At 55.2% G+C, this 15,814-nt stretch overlaps 1 protein-coding gene across 1 annotated transcript; it reads left to right on the top strand.

Annotated features, from left to right (window-relative positions):
* Nucleotides 1-74: 74 nt before the first annotated feature.
* On the top strand, nucleotides 75-15,019 carry CBX7 (chromobox homolog 7). Its single transcript, XM_008584745.1, has 6 exons — nucleotides 75-143; nucleotides 2,338-2,381; nucleotides 9,255-9,320; nucleotides 11,382-11,448; nucleotides 14,170-14,521; nucleotides 14,862-15,019. Exons 1-6 carry the CDS (start codon nucleotides 75-77, stop codon nucleotides 15,017-15,019), a joined length of 756 nt encoding a protein of 251 aa, XP_008582967.1.
* Nucleotides 15,020-15,814: the final 795 nt, after the last annotated feature.

Below are 15,814 nucleotides of genomic sequence, written 5' to 3'. Positions count from 1 at the left end.
CGCGCCGCCGCCGCGGCCCCGCAGCTCCGCCCCCGGCCCGGCCCGGCCCCGGGCCCGCTCGCCCGCCGCCCCGCATGGAGCTGTCAGCCATCGGCGAGCAGGTGTTCGCCGTGGAGAGCATCCGGAAGAAGCGCGTGCGGAAGGTGAGGCTGCCCGGGGGCGGCTCCCAGGACCCCTGTGGGACCCTCTCGCGTCCCCAGCGCCGCCCCCTCACGCTGGGGGAACGAGGGGGAAAATGGGCCTGGGGGCCCAGGCAGCTCTGCGCTGCTGGGTCCGACTCCTCAATCCGTGCCTCAGTTTCCCTGCCACTGTGTAGCGCGAGTGGAATAAAAGTTGTCGCTTCAGGATGCTAGGGCCAGTTTAGCCCGTCCAAGCTGGAGATTAGGATCGGACTGTAGGGATGCTGAGCGCCATCCCACCTCATCCCCCTTTCATTCTAAATATAGGTAGACTGAGGCCCAAGTTGAGGAAACGACTTGCTTGGGGTGTTAGCGTCAGAGCTGGGTCTTGAATTGGGGGACTCTGGAGTCCCGGTACCAAGTCCTTTGGAGTTGGAGGCGGAGCTTTGGAAAAGTCTCCTCCTGCCTCTGAAGTTTTCCTGCTGGACTTTGACCTTTGTAGATCCCAACTCTCCGGTGCACACCCCTCTTCCCCGACCAACCCCCCAACTCCCAGTCCCCAACTCCCAGCCCCCGCCCGGCTCTGTAGCTGCCGGGCATCCTTGAAAGCACCTGCCCCACTGCCTTCACCTTCAAAACAGCACACTGCAGTCCCAGGAGGTCTGTTCCGCTGGGCTCAGGACCCCGTACCTCGGGGCTGGACTTCAGTTTTCCCTGCCTGGCGTCTACTCATCCAGTGCACATGTTTGCCGAGTAGATTCACCCCAGACTGGAGGCTGGGCTTTGGGGGAAAAGTTCCCTTCCTGGCACTCACCACCTTCCTTTTCTCTCATCTTCACACTACAGCCCCTTGGGAGACTGCAGCGGCAGATTGGAAGGGGCCTTAGCCGTCACCTCCTCCCATTCGACAGAGGCAAAAACTGAGGCAGGAAGTGACCTGCTCAAGGTCACACAGCAAATTAGAGATGGAGATAGGGCAGGAGCTAAAGCTGGCTCAATTGCCAGCCCATCTTCTCTCCATAGAGAAAACTTGGTGCTGGCATCTTGGGCTAAGGGTGAAGGTCAGGGTGGGTCATGAGCTTCTTTTCTTTCCCCAGCTCTGCTTGGGGTTGAGCTCTGACTTGTGGTTGGAGCTACTGCTCCTCCTCACTTCTCCCTTCCCCCAGGGTTTCCTCTACTTGAAAGAGAACTAATTTATTCCACAAAACCCAGTGCTTTCCATGCAGCGGAGCCTGAAGCAGGTCCAGCGATATAGGGCCCCCGGAGTAGTGGGAGAGAGTGGGGACCACTGTGCCTTCAGCCAGTCACTCAAAGCATTTATGGAGGAGCTGTTATTTACCAGCCATCTTCCTAAGCCCCAGGGATACATCCTTTCCCTCATGGCATTTTGGCAGAGGAGATACACAATGAATAAGAAGATAAATACAGGTGCCTTTAAGTGGGTCTGTGTGTTCTGCAGAAATATAAGTGTAAGGTGCCGGGGAGGTACAGCATTGGAAAGGGTGGCCAAAGAAAGCCTCTGAAGAGGTGCCATATCTTAGTCTTAAAGTTCTGGTGTGGAGGGGCTTCACTCATTGGATGGAATGGATTGGAAACTTTTAAAGGCCCCTGTGGGTAGTGAGGAGGGAAGCGCCTGGTTCACCCTTTCTAAAGGTGGGGACTTTGCCAGTCTTTTTTGGGGTCCTGCCAGGGTCCTTAGAGTTCAGCGTCCTCAAGTCACTGGCCTGTTGCCTCTTTCCTTCTGGGCCAGATGCAGCCTCTCCCAGAAATCCAGCCAATAGGGATAGAGCCACGGGGGAGGAAAAGAGGGATCACCCCAGGGAAGAATTTTCTAGGATTTGGAGTCTTCCAATCTAAAAAGAAAAGTACGGGTTATGATCTTGGCCCTGGGACTCTGAACACTGGGTCTTTGGCCATGCACACACACCCCCAGGTGGTCTCAGTGTCCCCAGCTTGGGCCCCAGGAGCCCCAGAAGTGTTCCAGGGCCAGATGCATTCCTGTGCTCTAATAGGGAGGGCAGCCTGGGGTAGTCATGCTGCAGCCAAAGTTTGGGTCAGTTAGCGAGGATCTGGTAGAGGGTCCTTGGATTGTATGTGTGTGTTGGGGGACATGTGTCTGCAGTGAGGATTTGGGGCTGAGGGCCTTTGGGCCTAACTATCCTGTGAGTGGTTGTAGGGGCAACCGTGTGCCTCACTGTGTCTGCTTCTCTCTTCCCAGGGTAAAGTCGAATATCTGGTGAAGTGGAAAGGATGGCCCCCAAAGTAAGGTTCCTTTGTGTCTGTCTGTCTGTCTGTCCCTCCCCTCATGTCTTGCCCTCTCCCCACCTAGCTTTGAGCTCCAGCTGTTCTTGTAACTGGACAGCTGGTCTTGGTTAAATCATCATCTTCTCCGGGCCTCAGTTTCCCCTCTGCCAGCTGAGGGGCTTGCAGCACATAGGGTCAAGGTGGGTCTCCAGCTTCTCTTCTCACCGTGTGCCGTCAGTGTTGAGTCCATCTTCTGATTGGACCTTCCCGTTTCCTCCCCTCCCCTCCTTTTGGTTTTTTCTAGCAACTGGGAGGTGAAGGCCCAGCCACTTGGCTGCAGAGATGGCTGCTGGCCAGGTGGAGGGACCCCGAAGCCACAGCAAGTCCAGTGCTGGGTGAGCAAGGGAAGCCTAGTTAGTGGAACATGAGTCCCCAGTGCCATGTAGCTAGGGGCAGAGCCTTGCCTTTGGATGGCACTTTCCAGTCTCCAGAGTAGGTTCCCATATAGCCTTGTGAGGTAGGTGTGGTTGTGATCTCATTAGATGAGGAAACAAGCTCAGAAAGGGTAAGCAGCTTGCCTTAGTTCACACAGCAAGTGGAGGCAGAGTTGGGACTTGAACTAGGCCTTCTCATTTTCAGGTATCTCCTCTGTGCCCCACCAACATCCAATCTCAGAGTTTGGGGGCAGGAAGCTGGGTCTAAGACCTCTCCCAGTTGCTCACCTCTCCTGCTGAGGCCCAATCAGGAACCCTTCCACCAACCAATCACCTCCCAGCAGGGAGTTGTCGAGGGGGTAGGGAATGAGCTAGTGGTGCGGCTGCCCCATTGGTCTGTGGGTGTCCCACCCCTGCCCTGCCTCCTGGAGACTGACTCCTAGAAACCCCCTCTGTCGAGAGCCCCTGCTGTCCTACCAGGGGCTTTCTGCTTGCTGGTGTTGGGGGCTGACCTGGTATTGGGTCCTGGAGGCACTCTGTGGGGATGGTGAGGAGAGATGGCAGAGAAGATAGCCCAGAGTGCCTCAGCTTCCCTCTCTGCAAAATGGGTTCAATAGTTCAGGCACTGCTCTCCTCTCCCAGGCTAGCTGGCCTTATGGGGTGAAAGGCCTGGGCACATGTTCAGGGTGATGGCAGGCATCCTGATGACTGGAATTGGTGGTTGGCACGTAGATAATACACCTGTGCACACCTCACCTCAACCCACCCCTGTTCTCCCTTCCCAGATACCTTGGTGGCTGAAGGAGGATTCCCCTCCTCCACTGGGCTGATCCAAGGTGGACTTCTGGCCTGAGGAAAGGGGTCAGTAAAAGGGAGTGAGAGACAGAGAAAAGGGAGATGCCCAGGTGGGCAGTGGGCACTGACTCCCTGGGCATGTCACGCCTGGCTTAGCCTCTCACAGGGAAGGCATCACGTCAGAGCCAGAGTCACCAGCTTGTCAACCTTCAACTCACTGTTTGCTGTTGTACCTCCTCTGTGGACTCCACCTTTTGAAAGATTTTCTCTAAACAGAGGCCCCTATTAACGAGTAGTTCCCTTTCCTACTTGTATTAATCCTAAACGTGAATACATCTGCTGAGCAGAGCCTCAGTTGGGAGGGAAGGAGCCAGTGCTCCGAGGGCAGAGCCCAACTGATATTTCTGTTGGCCTGTGTCCTGGCCCTGGGGCCTGCTTGTTTCTTAACGTGAGACCACCAGGTGGGCCCTCATGACTGCCTTTTACAAACCCCGGGGGGTTATGGAAACTCTGTTTTAACCAGATGACCTGGGGACACCTTCTGCCCCCCACCCACTTTGGTCCTGGGTTCCAGGCCTGGCTGCCCACTCGTCAGCTGTGAGCCCTTGGGCAGGTCTCCAATGTGGCTGGGCCTCTGCTTCCTCTTCAAGTTAGAATGATGAAGCCTCCTTGGCAGGGTAGTCATGAGGATTAGATGATGCATATAGATTACCTGGCTTGTGTTCAGCCCAGACCAAGCATGTTAGTAAATGTTTGCTGCAAATACAAAGTCAGATAGCTAGGTCTCTAGGTTTGTTTTTGTTTTCTCCATGCAGGAAAGGGACCTATGGGATTCCATTATTCACAGAAGCTCAGAGTATCCTTAGAAATTATTTAGCTCAGTCCTCTCATTTTTCAGATGGAGAAACTGAGGCCCAGAGAGGAGAGTTCATTACATGAGTATAACTGCCAACCCCATGCAGTATGGTACCCACTTCATGACATTCACGGTGCCACCCATGTGAGGCAGGGATGTCTGCTAATCATTGCCACCTCATCTGGGAGAACACAGAGGATGTCAGGGGAAGCAGGAGAGCCAGGGCTCCTTTGTAACCAGCTCTGTCATCAGTCTCCCTCCTCAGGAGGCCTTGCTTGGAGAAGAGGCTGAGAAAGAAAGAGGGGAATGGGTAGTGGGGCAGGCTGCTTCTTCTGGGCCTGGGAGTCTTGGCTGGGGTAGTGTGAGCTCAGGGGCGGCCACCCGCCTCACCTCTGGGCAGGCAGACTTGTATTAATGACAGCAACAATAACAGCAACCATGATTTAAATGAACACTCACTCTGTGCCAGGTCCCTGTTAAGCCATGATATGCCTTGCCTGTTTTCTCTCCCCGGCAACAAGTGACTGCCCTCCTGCCACAGCAGATGTGGCAGAGGGGCTCTCTTGCTTCTTCTGGAAGGCACAGCAGATGGCACAAGGAGGGGCTGGGGGCTCGAGGCAGAGGGTGTTAAATTGTCATCTATAGGTGCTCTCTGCACCTCAGAGACCCCACTCTCATTTCAGCCTGCCCAGGACCCTGCTGTTCCCCCTTCGAAAATGCCTTCCTTTCTTTTCCATTTGAATGCTACCCCATCTTTTAGGAAGGTCTGGCTCCATGGAGCTTTGTTAATGATATCAGTGAATACAGCAGTAACCAGGCTGCCAGTCAATAAGCCCCTATTATGAGCCAGGCATTTGCCCATTTAATGCTTCGTAGTCACCCATTTTACAGATGGAGAGAGAGTCCCACAGCAGAGGAGAGTCCTTGCCCAAGGCCATACAGCCAGGAAGATTTGAGCTACTGCCTGCCTGACCCCAGGGTTGTGGGCTTCCCCCTGTGTACACAGCCAGCTCCGCCAGAGGTTACCAGGAGTCTCTAGTCTGTTGGTTTTGGGGCCAGTTCGGTGGGAAATACTCAGGCTTTGCAGCCAGACAACCCTGCTTTGGAACGCTGATTGTCTAGATCCACCAGCTGTATGACCCAGGACAAATCCCTCAACCTCTCTGTGCCTCCATTTATTCATCTATAAAATGCCCTAGCCCCACAGGGCCCTAGTCCCACAGGACTGCCTGAGACAAGGTAAGATTCATTAACACCCTGACAGGGACAGAGTATGGAGCTGTTTCCTCCTCCAAGACTGGGGTTGGGCAGCGCAGCAAAGTCCGTGGTTGAGGCTCTGGCAGACCTTTGCGGTACTCTAGGGTTTTGAAATTGATTTAATTAACGCTTCTTAGCTTTTATTATGTGCCATACTGACCAAAGATGTGGTTTAACACACCTGATTTTCACAACAACCCTAAGCGACAGGGATTATTGGTAGCCCCACTTTAGGCCGAGAACCCAGAACACTGGAGTCACTTGCACAAGTCCGCGCTCTGGCAGTCTGGACCTGAGCCCGCCACGGTGCTTCTCATCTGGGGCAGCTTTAAATTGGAGTTGGGGGCTGCGGTTGGCCTGGCCCCGCAGGGTCCCTGGAGTGTTTCCACCTAACCCAGGGACGCCTGCGTCACAGCTCTGCAGTGCCTGCCCCTCCCCCCGCCTCCCTTAACCCCGGGAAAGACTGGCTCGGGGTTGGGGGGTCCTCCCCGCACTGCCGCAGTTCCCCCACTCGGTTCCCCCGACCCCAGCAGGGCGGGAGCCTGAGCACCCGGGGCTCAGGCGAGGCGGCCCCGAGCTTGTTTACTGGGGCGGGGGCGGGGCGGTCACGTGGCCGTGTTTATCTCGGAGCCGGCGCGCGCTGTCCCCGCCCCCGGCCCCGCCCCCATGGGTTTGTCGGGTGCTCCCAGTGCGTGCCCCGCCCCGTGCGTGCGCGCGGCCGCCCGGCTGCGAGGGCGGGGCCTCTGGCTCCTCCCACGGGCGCTCTGTTCCCGCCCAGGCGGCTGTCCGACCCCGCGGCAGTCCCCGCCGGGTACCCGAGTGTCCCCCCCGGCTGTGTCCTGTGGCGACCGCGCACTCCCAGCTACCTGCGCCCGGCTGTTGTCGAAGCGTGTTTCTCCCGGCTGCGGCCTCTGGGGTCCCTGCACTGCGGAGGGACGCGGCGTGGCTTCCACTTAGGGAGGGGGGCGAGGGTGGAGAGGTTAAGACACTTGTGCAAGCCCTCCCCCTCCATGGCCCCAGCACGGAGCAGGATCAGGCCTCCTGCTGCCAGATCTGACCTTGTTACCTCGGATCCCGGCTGCCCTGGGCCAGAAACAGTCCCCCTCTTAATCCGGCCGACCCTTCCTGTGCACCCGCTGTGTGCCAGGCCCTGGGTCAGACACGGGACCCGGGTCAACCAGGCAATGATCCTCCCCCAAGGACGTCACTGCCCGGTGGGGCGCCAGATACAGCGACCTGGGAGGGGCCGAAGGTAGAGGGTGGCTGAGAGTCCAACTGAGTTCCAACCACAGACTGGCCCCTACTCCTCAGTGACTTTGGGCGAGTTGCTTAACTCCTGTGCTTTCCATCTCTTCATCTGTAAAATGGGGGTGATAATTTAAGGACCTACCTCATCAGAGATGCGAGAGGGACAAATTTCTGGTGGCAGTCTTCACGCCTGCTGTTGCAGGGATGGTTATTCTTAAGATGAGGAAATTGAGGTCCAGAGAAGGGTAGGGACTTGCCAGGAATCACAGCACAGCTACATCAGCAAGAAATGGTTAGGGCAGTGGGGAGGTGGGCAGGGCAGACAGGACACACAGCGAGCTTTCAGCAGTCAGAGAGAGGGCGAGACAGACCATGAGGGAGGAGCACAAAATTCCCCTTTCTTCTTACTAGTTACAGTTGCAGAGATTCAGCCTTTATTTGGGGAAAGGAAGGTTTAGAGTCTCTGCCAGTCTCGGGTTGCTCATGTCCGGGGCTTTACCTAGCTCTGTTTTGCTTTCAGCATTTCTGCAGGGGTGAGCAAACTGCCGCAGTGGCTTTCACGGGCATTCCCAGAGCACCTGGGGCAGGGTTTGTGCTCCCCTGGCCAGGGTGCCAGCTGGATTCATCGGCAATTACGACAGGGGCCAAATGCAACAGTGAGGCTGAGCAGTGGAGGGGAGGGTGTATCCTGCTGGAGTAGGACAGCATGGATGGGGTGTCAGGGAAAGCTACAGGGACCTGGCTCCTAAAGGATGAGAAAGAGTTCACTGGAGGGCCGGGGTGCTCCAGGAGGAGGGCACAGCACATGCAGAGGAAGGGAGGCCAAGCCAGCGTGTGGCTCGTGGGAAGGGGTTGTACAGTGCTCAGGGCATGGACCTTCATTGCTGAGTCTGCAGATCCCACATGGGCCTGACCCAGAGTCGGTGCGCTGAAGTGTTAGTCGAAGAAGGCATTCTGTCTTCAGGCAGCTGGTTGCTCCAGACTGGACTAGTGGATATCACAAAAGATGTTCCATAAGGTAAAGGTGTCAGCTCACCCTAAGACCTCCCTCATGCTCATTCATGCGCTTATCCAGCAGAAGCTCTGACCAGGATCCCAGAGCATCACTTTGGTTTCATTTACATATGTATGTGTACATATAATATACATGTATAGTTTTTACAAGGGGTCTTCAAACATTTCATGGAAAGATTCGTATTATCTTTTAATTGCATTTTTCCATGAACTTTTTGAAGTACCCTTGTATGTATACTTTATATTTATTTACATATACATTTTTTAAATTGGAAACTTTTTATACTTGCATCTATTTATGGTGAGTAATACTGGTTTTTCCATTTATGGAAGTCATTGTGTGCTTTTAAAATAAAATTATTTAAACCCCCCAAAATGAGCTGCTTTAAGGGCAGATACTAAGTAAGTAAAAGTGCAAGTGGAATGAGGATATGGCAGGCGTCACCAGGGGGTACCACAGATGGCTGAGCTCTAGAACTGCTGCACTGTCATCACTCGGTCTGCCCCAGCACAGGGACACTTTCTGGTGTAGGGGTGATGGAAGACTGCTGTAGAAATACCAAGGGGGCCTGCTGTAGGACTGCCGAACCATTCGGTCAGTAGACATTAACCATATACCTGCTGTGTGCTGGGCCCAGAGACAACAAGGAACATCAGACCTGGCTGTGATGGCACAGGTATCACTGAGCTGAGTAGGGAGGGCGCAGCTCTGTGCAAGCAGAGGGGGCCTGGCCTGGGCCAAGGCTTGAAGGGTGTGGAGGAGCAGCAGCAGTTCAACACTTGCAGAGTGCTCAGCACGCACTGGGTACGGCTCCAAACGCTCAGATGAATGCGTTTCATGAGCACAAGAGCCCTTTACAGATGGGGAAATTGAGGCACAGAGCCCTTAAGTAAATTACTCAAGGCAGCACAGCTAGCTGGGGGTGGAGCTGGGATTTGAACCCAGAAAGTGTGGCTTCAGAAATCCTTCTTTTTACCACATGCACCCTGGGACCTGCAGGGGCCTGCGTTCTTCTAGGCACCCTGAGGGTCTCAAGTGAATATGGGGTCTAATGGGGAGTTGGGCTCAGTCAGGTTATACTGTGGTGTGAACAAGGAAGGCTCTGGAGTCGCTGGAGTCCTCAGGAGGCCCAGGCTAGGCCAGCTCCTTGGAGTAAGTGACAGCTACACCTTACCAGGAAGGGGTGAAGGCTTGCTGACAGCGGGCCTGGGGGAGCAGCTGCAGCCTCTATCAGGTGCAAGTCAGGTGGAAGCAGGGCAGCTCTGACCTCTCGTTCTTCTCCCCAGGTACAGCACGTGGGAGCCAGAAGAGCACATCCTGGACCCCCGCCTGGTCATGGCCTATGAGGAGAAGTAAGGGGTGCTCGGCAGGCCGCTGGGCTGGGCTTGAGGCTGGCCCTGAGGTTTCATAGCGAGCTCGGTGCTGGCTTGGCCCTGATCAAGGGGTCGTTGGGGTGGGGCAGGGGGGTGTCTGACAGGGGTGGTCTGGTCTATTCCATGGCTGAGGACCCTGGGTGACTTTCCTGTTGCTGGATGATGCTTTCTCTACCACCTAGGCCTCAGGCTCTCTGCTGTAGGATGGACCACCCCTAACAACACGCTGATTTCCCTGTAAGGCAGAGGTTTCAGTTTCGTTGAAGAGTGTAGAAATGCATTACAAAGATGCCCCACGTGCGAGGGGGCAGCAATAACAGTAATGCCGGTGGTGGTGGGTCAGAGATAGACCCCCCTAGGGATTCTCTCACCAAGAAAGCAAGCCTGATGAAGCCCCACACAGGCCAGGGGAGGGAATGGGGGCTTTGGAGTTGGGGTTGCTGAGTTCTGGTCTGCCCCACTTGGCCAACTCCCAGCTGAGTGGCCCTGGGAAAAGTCAGACCCCACCTGTGTCAGTGCTGTGCTTTTGAGCAGAACTGACCCTTCCCTTCCCAGCGCCACTGCCTGCCCCTCTGGCAGGCAGCCCCAGATCCTTCTGCCCCTCCCTGTACAGCGTGGCACCATTCACAAGATCGTTTTTATCTGGCTCCTTACGGCAGCTTCCAGAGATGGAATGAGAGTCTCATTTGACAGATGGGGACACTGAGGCTCTGAAGGGTTAAGGGGCTTGTTCGGGAGCCTCACATCTGGGGAACTAGCACAGCAGGGACTGATGCAAAGCTCCTGACCCCTAGTCATTGCTGTGTTCGCAGCACTTCTCCCCAAGGAGGCTTCTGCTGATGATTCAAAGGACAAGTTTTTATTGTTCTTTCCTTTAAAAATCAGGGTGTCCCTGTCCCACAGCTTTCTGCTTTTGGGTGCTTGGTGCGGCCTTGGCCCAAAAGGGTTGTGACACCTAGGAGAATCCTGCAGAATGTTGTGGATTGTGGTAAGGAGAGCAGTGGACAGGTGTCAAAGGCCTGGATCAGAATCCTCTGCAAGGTGCCCTTTCCCTCTTCCCCTGGAGACTGATGTCCAGCAGGGTGTAGCAGCTCCTACCTAGAGGACAACCAGACATTTGAAATAAATGCCATGGGATGTACTGGTTGATGCTGAGCTCAGATTGAGAGACTGGCCTAAAGTCACACAACCAGTAAGGGACATAGGGGGTGAACTCCTGGCCACCACATTCTTTCCGCTGCTCACGTGACCTCTCTGCTGGGGGCTGCAGAAGTGTGAATGGAATGAACTGAAGTTGGAGGCAGAATGAAATGACTCTGAATCTCCCCACCACTCTGGCACTGTTGTTTGGAGGCTCTGGTTGTGTTGTCTTGTGTATGTCATATGTGGCCTTGTAAGCACCCTCCACCTTGTGTGCCTTGTGTGTTTTGATGTGAGGGGAAAGTACCCTGCCAAGAGTGTGACATCTACGAGGCACTCAGTACAGGCTAGTTTTCCTGCCCTCCCCAACTAGATGACACAGATGAGATGGGTGCCCGTTCTCTCTGCAAGGGTTATGCACATCCCAAATGGGGTGGGGGGTGCCTCGGCACAGCTGCACTTGCAGAAGGACTCATTCTCATCATCCCCCTGGGACATTTGAGGCAAATTGGGTTGACAGGTTTCTATACAAGTCTCCTACGAGTGAAAACTGGAACTACATTTTTGGGGAGTCCTCAGTAGCATGCAGAGCAGAGCCCTTGCATGGTCCTAGAGCCCAGTGAAGACCCACATATTTTCAAGATCCCTCATGAGGCCTGCCTCAGAGATTGAGATTAGTGCCCTTCCCATTTGTCAGATGGGAAGACAGAGGCTCTAGGCATTGAACACCTGACTCCATTGTTATGGCCCCAACAGAGCAATGGGGAGGATTGGGGCTGGCCTGTGGGGGGTGAGTTCTGGTGTGTTCCAGACAGCAGAGGGCGGGTGAAGTAGACGCCTTACTTTCCTTTAGATATCACCAGTGTTTCCTTTTCTTCTGCCACCTGCTTCGCACCCCAGGGAGGAGAGAGACCGAGCGTCGGGGTATAGGAAGAGAGGTCCGAAACCCAAGCGGCTTCTGCTGCAGGTAACCTGGCCTGCCTTTGTGCCTCCCTTCTCTTCCTGCCCACCCACAGGGCCCCTCTGCCTCTTCCCTAGCCCTCTCCTTCCATGCGTTTGCACTGGCTAGTTGAGCTGATCCACTGACCCTGCCCTGGCACTGCTCAGGGCACTGTGGCTTAGGTCACTTCGTGGGTCAGTTTCAATGGGAGGAGCTGGGAAAAGCCCGAATGTGGAGCTGGTGCCCAGGGCAGACAGCCTGGGTGGGAGGTGCATGTTGGGAGGGTGGTTGGACATATGGCTGATAGAATCCTAAAATTTTGAAAGCTTAGAATCTTGCGAGGAGCTTCTTTTGATGCTCAAAATCCCCTTACACAAAATTGTAATATTTGAGAACCTTAGAAACGTAAACTTTAGAACTGAAGAAACACAAACTTTAGAACTGAAGAAACACAGGAGACTGGAATTTTTGAATCTAAGAAACAGAGACTCTTAGAATTCTGGAAGCATAGCCTTAGAATATCAGACTCCTAGAAATGTGTTGTTTTTAGGTGGGAAGAAACTCCCAGGGCCTTATTTTCCAGCCCTTGTCAGGTGGGGGTCTAGTCCCTATGACATGCCAGGGTGCCTGCATCTTAGGTCTTGAGGGCACGGTGCTGCCTTCACTGATTTGCAGTGGAAAGTGAAAAGCCATGTGATTCTAGGCAGGTCTCTTAGCTTCTCTGAGCTGGAGTTTTCTCACCTGTGAAATGGGAGTGATAAAAATATACCTGCTGTCCTTAATTTAATGAGGCCCACCTCGATATTTGAAGCCAGAAAACAAGGATTCTTGGTTCACATGCAGTGTGGCCACTTCTGACTATAGATCTCCTGGGCTTTCACCAGAGTGGATGGGCCTTCTTTCATGCACTGGGCATGTTTCAGTGTGAACTGGGTCCTAGGAAGGAAAGTGACATCTGCCAGACAGCTGCGTGCTAGGTTCTGCCCGATGTGCTTTGCTAATGAACACATTCCATCCGTGCACCAAACCTGCGGGTGGGTGTAAGTCATCCACTGCTGCGTAATAAATTCCCCCCTAACTTAGCAACTTAAAGCCATGAACACTTATATCACACAGTTTCTGTGGGTCAGGAATTTGGGAGTGCCACAGCTGCTTCTTTAATGGTTCTGGTTCAAGTTACAGTCAAGATGCTTCTGGGGCTGCAGTCCTCTGAAGGCTTGACTGCTCAGGTGGCTGCTCACATGCCTAGCAAGTCAGTGCTGGATGTTGACAGGGTCTGGTTCCTCACCATGTGGACCGCCACACTCTGCTGGAGTGTCCTCACAACACAGCCACTGGCTTCCCTCAAGCGGGTGGTCTGAGAGAGAGAGCAGGGGAGGAGCCGTGTGTCTCTTATGACCTAGGCTCCGAAGTCACACGCCATTCTGTGTGGGAAGGGACTACATAGGGGTGTGTGCCAGGAGGCGGGCGTCGTTGAGGACACCTTGGAGTCTGGTTACTGCCGTCCCTTCACCCTTTCACCTATGAAGTAACTGAGGCTCAGGGAGGCTGGCAGCTTCCCCAGGGCCACACAGCAGGATTAAGCCAGATCTGCCTCGTGGTGCTCCTGCACCCATTTTAGTTGCTGTAGTTCTCTCACGTTGAGGTAGTGAAGGACAAAGAAGAATCTGCCTTACAGGACGGCAGGGGAATTTAGGCTTATGATGGCCTATGTGCCAGGTGAGAGGCATGGGCTTTGGTAAAGCTGTGTGTGGGGTGAGCCTCCTCGCCACTGCAGTGCCTTCCCAGTCCCCTCCTAGTTAGGCCCTTCTCCCAACACGACAAAAACCCACCCTCTCGATGAGCAATGGCAGAGGTCCCATCTGATGGCTCCCTCTCTTCCTGGGAGCTCTTGTCCTCTGATAACAGGTGGCATAGAAAGTACTGTCCCGGAGTGATCCGTGATCTCCCAGTATCTTGACACCAAGGATCTTTCTTGGATTCATGTAAATTTTCCACAAAGTCAATAAAACAAATCCCCAAATTACAAAACTCCAGCCCTTGGGTGGTGGGCAGAGTGCCCTCTAGCTCCGCTTCACCAGGGGTGGGGTGGGTGTTAGCAGAGACCCAGACCCAGATGGGTTTGCGCTGTGGTTCAGAGAGCCCAGGAGCAGCCTGTAGGGGTTGAGGGCAGCGTGTGCAGGTTGTGGTCAGAGCACTGCCCCGTGGCTGGGCGACGGGGTGCTCCCAGTGCTGTGTGTACCCCTGGTCGACCCAAGACTCTCCAGAGCTGGGTGTTGCCTTCTGCCTCACTCCGTCTCCTGGCTAGCTGGCCGTTCCAGCTTGAGAGACCCTTTAGTAAGCAGTATTCTTTTCCTAAAGTGAAGAGTAACTCTTTAATTCATCAGGGTTATGGATCCAGATTTGTTTGTTATTAGTCACCTTTCAATGTGTACCCCTATATGCTCCTCTGCTACTTGTCAAAGAAATAAGCCCTGTGCCCCTCAGGCCCCCAGCCCTTAGATGCAACTGCACCGTGGGGCCAAGAGGAGGAGCCAGGCAGGGCCACGCTGGGCCAGGGCTGGTCAGGGGTAGCTCCCTGGGTGGGGGCGGGGTGGGGAGACATCTGGCTCTGGGCTTGAAGTGTGGGGAGGAGTTGGGTGGTCAGCTGTGGGAAGGGGTCTCTGGGTGGGAGGAAGAGCATGAGCGAAGGTGTGCGGTGGGAGGGAGGGTGGGGCTGACCCGCCCTGCCCTGGCTTGCCCCCGCAGCGGCTGTACAGCATGGACCTGCGGAGCTCCCACAAGGCCAAGGGCAAGGAGAAGCTCTGCTTCTCTCTGACGCGCCCACTCGGCAGCGGGAGCCCCGAGGGGGTGGTCAAGGCAGGGGCACCCGAGCTGGTGGACAAGGGCCCCTTGGTGCCCACCCTGCCATTCCCGCTCCGCAAGCCGCGCAAGGCCCACAAGTATCTGCGACTCTCACGCAAGAAGTTCCCGCCCCGCGGGCCCAACCTGGAGAGTCACAGCCATCGACGGGAGCTCTTCCTGCAGGAGTCACCTGGCCCAGACGTCCTGCAGGCAGCCGGCGAGTGGGAGCCCGCAGAGCAACCCCCCGAAGAGGAGGGTAAGGCGGTTCAGGCCCAGAGCCCCTCAGAGCTGGGAAGGTCCTGTGGGTCATCAGGTCCAACCGACCCAATGTCCAGAGAGGGTCCATGGTGCTCCTGAGGCCACACAGCCTGTAGGACAGTCAGGACTGGACTGTCATCCTGCTCTAGATGAGCTCTTGTCCAGCTAGGGAGGATGCATGTAGTGATATCCTTCATGAGTCCAGCCTTGAGCCTGGCCCAAACTGGCTGGAGATGCAGAGAGGGTGGTGGTGGGGTCTGCATGCTGCCACCTGCTCCCACCTTCCCACCTTGTTGTCAACACTGTCCCCTGTCTCTGTCTTTGTCCCATGGCTGCAGCAGATGCAGACCTGGCAGATGGGCCCCCTCCCTGGACACCCACACTCCCCCCAAGTGAGGTGACCGTGACTGACATCACCGCCAACTCCATCACCGTCACCTTCCGTGAGGCCCAGGCGGCTGAGGGCTTCTTCCGAGACCGCAGTGGGAAGTTCTGAATCACCGTTTTTACTCTTCTTAAACTGTCTTTTGGGCTTGGGGTGGGGACTTCCAGAGGTAGGGAGGGGTTGGGGGTGGGGAAATTATTTTATTTAAAAAAATACCGAGCAGAAGAAGGGGGAAGATCCCACCACTCTCCCACCCCTTGCCCCTTTCTTTGTGAGGGCTGTTTACAGGGAGGCCTCAGGACCCGGGGTGGGGGGCTGGCCTAGCTCTGTCAGTTGGAGAACCATCTTCAGGGCAGAGTGGGGACGGGGCCACCCAGGACACCTGCGTCGTTCTTTTCCACTAGAGACGCAGCAGCTGGTTCTAGGAGGTAACGGAGCTTCAGAAGGCCAAACCCTCTCCCTTGAGCAGCCCACCCCAGGGTGTCTGGTTGGCTTTCCCTTTCCTTTTTTTCTTTTTGATTGGGTCTTTATTTTGAACTTTCCACTCCAGCTTAGCAGTGGGGTGTTGAGGCTGGCTTTGACCAAAGTGACTGGGTCTGGGAGAAGGGGCTGGAGTAAGGGTTTGAAGTTGCTGGGTGTACGCCTTCTCCTTCGGAGAGGCATCTACCATTCCCAGGGAGGAGGCTGCCAGCCGAGACCCTTCTGCTGAAAGCTCCACCCTCCTGCATGGCCTGGCTGGGCAGAAACGCTTGAGAATGCCCAGAAACACCGGTGTGCACGCATTGCCCCTCGCGTGTGCGTGTGTCTGCAGACGTGTCCACATGGGCCTTGCAACCCCCTTCTAGAAATCCTGACTGGGTGAACATGGAGTGATTCATAGCACAAGAGAATTTGCCACGGTTTCCC

This window comes from Galeopterus variegatus, unplaced genomic scaffold, assembly GCF_000696425.1.
Source record: "Galeopterus variegatus unplaced genomic scaffold, G_variegatus-3.0.2 Scaffold3363, whole genome shotgun sequence".
Taxonomy (NCBI): domain Eukaryota; kingdom Metazoa; phylum Chordata; class Mammalia; order Dermoptera; family Cynocephalidae; genus Galeopterus; species Galeopterus variegatus.
This window is presented reverse-complemented; position numbering and strand designations above follow the sequence as displayed.

Bases quoted from the DNA above. Each gene is read 5' to 3' on its own strand.
- CBX7 (XM_008584745.1), top strand. From the start codon at position 75: ATGGAGCTGTCAGCCATCGGCGAGCAGGTGTTCGCCGTGGAGAGCATC. The intron at 144-2,337 runs GTGAGGCTGCCC...CTCTCTTCCCAG, and splicing joins GGAAGAAGCGCGTGCGGAAG to GGTAAAGTCGAATATCTGGT. The intron at 14,522-14,861 runs GTAAGGCGGTTC...CCATGGCTGCAG, and splicing joins GCAACCCCCCGAAGAGGAGG to CAGATGCAGACCTGGCAGAT.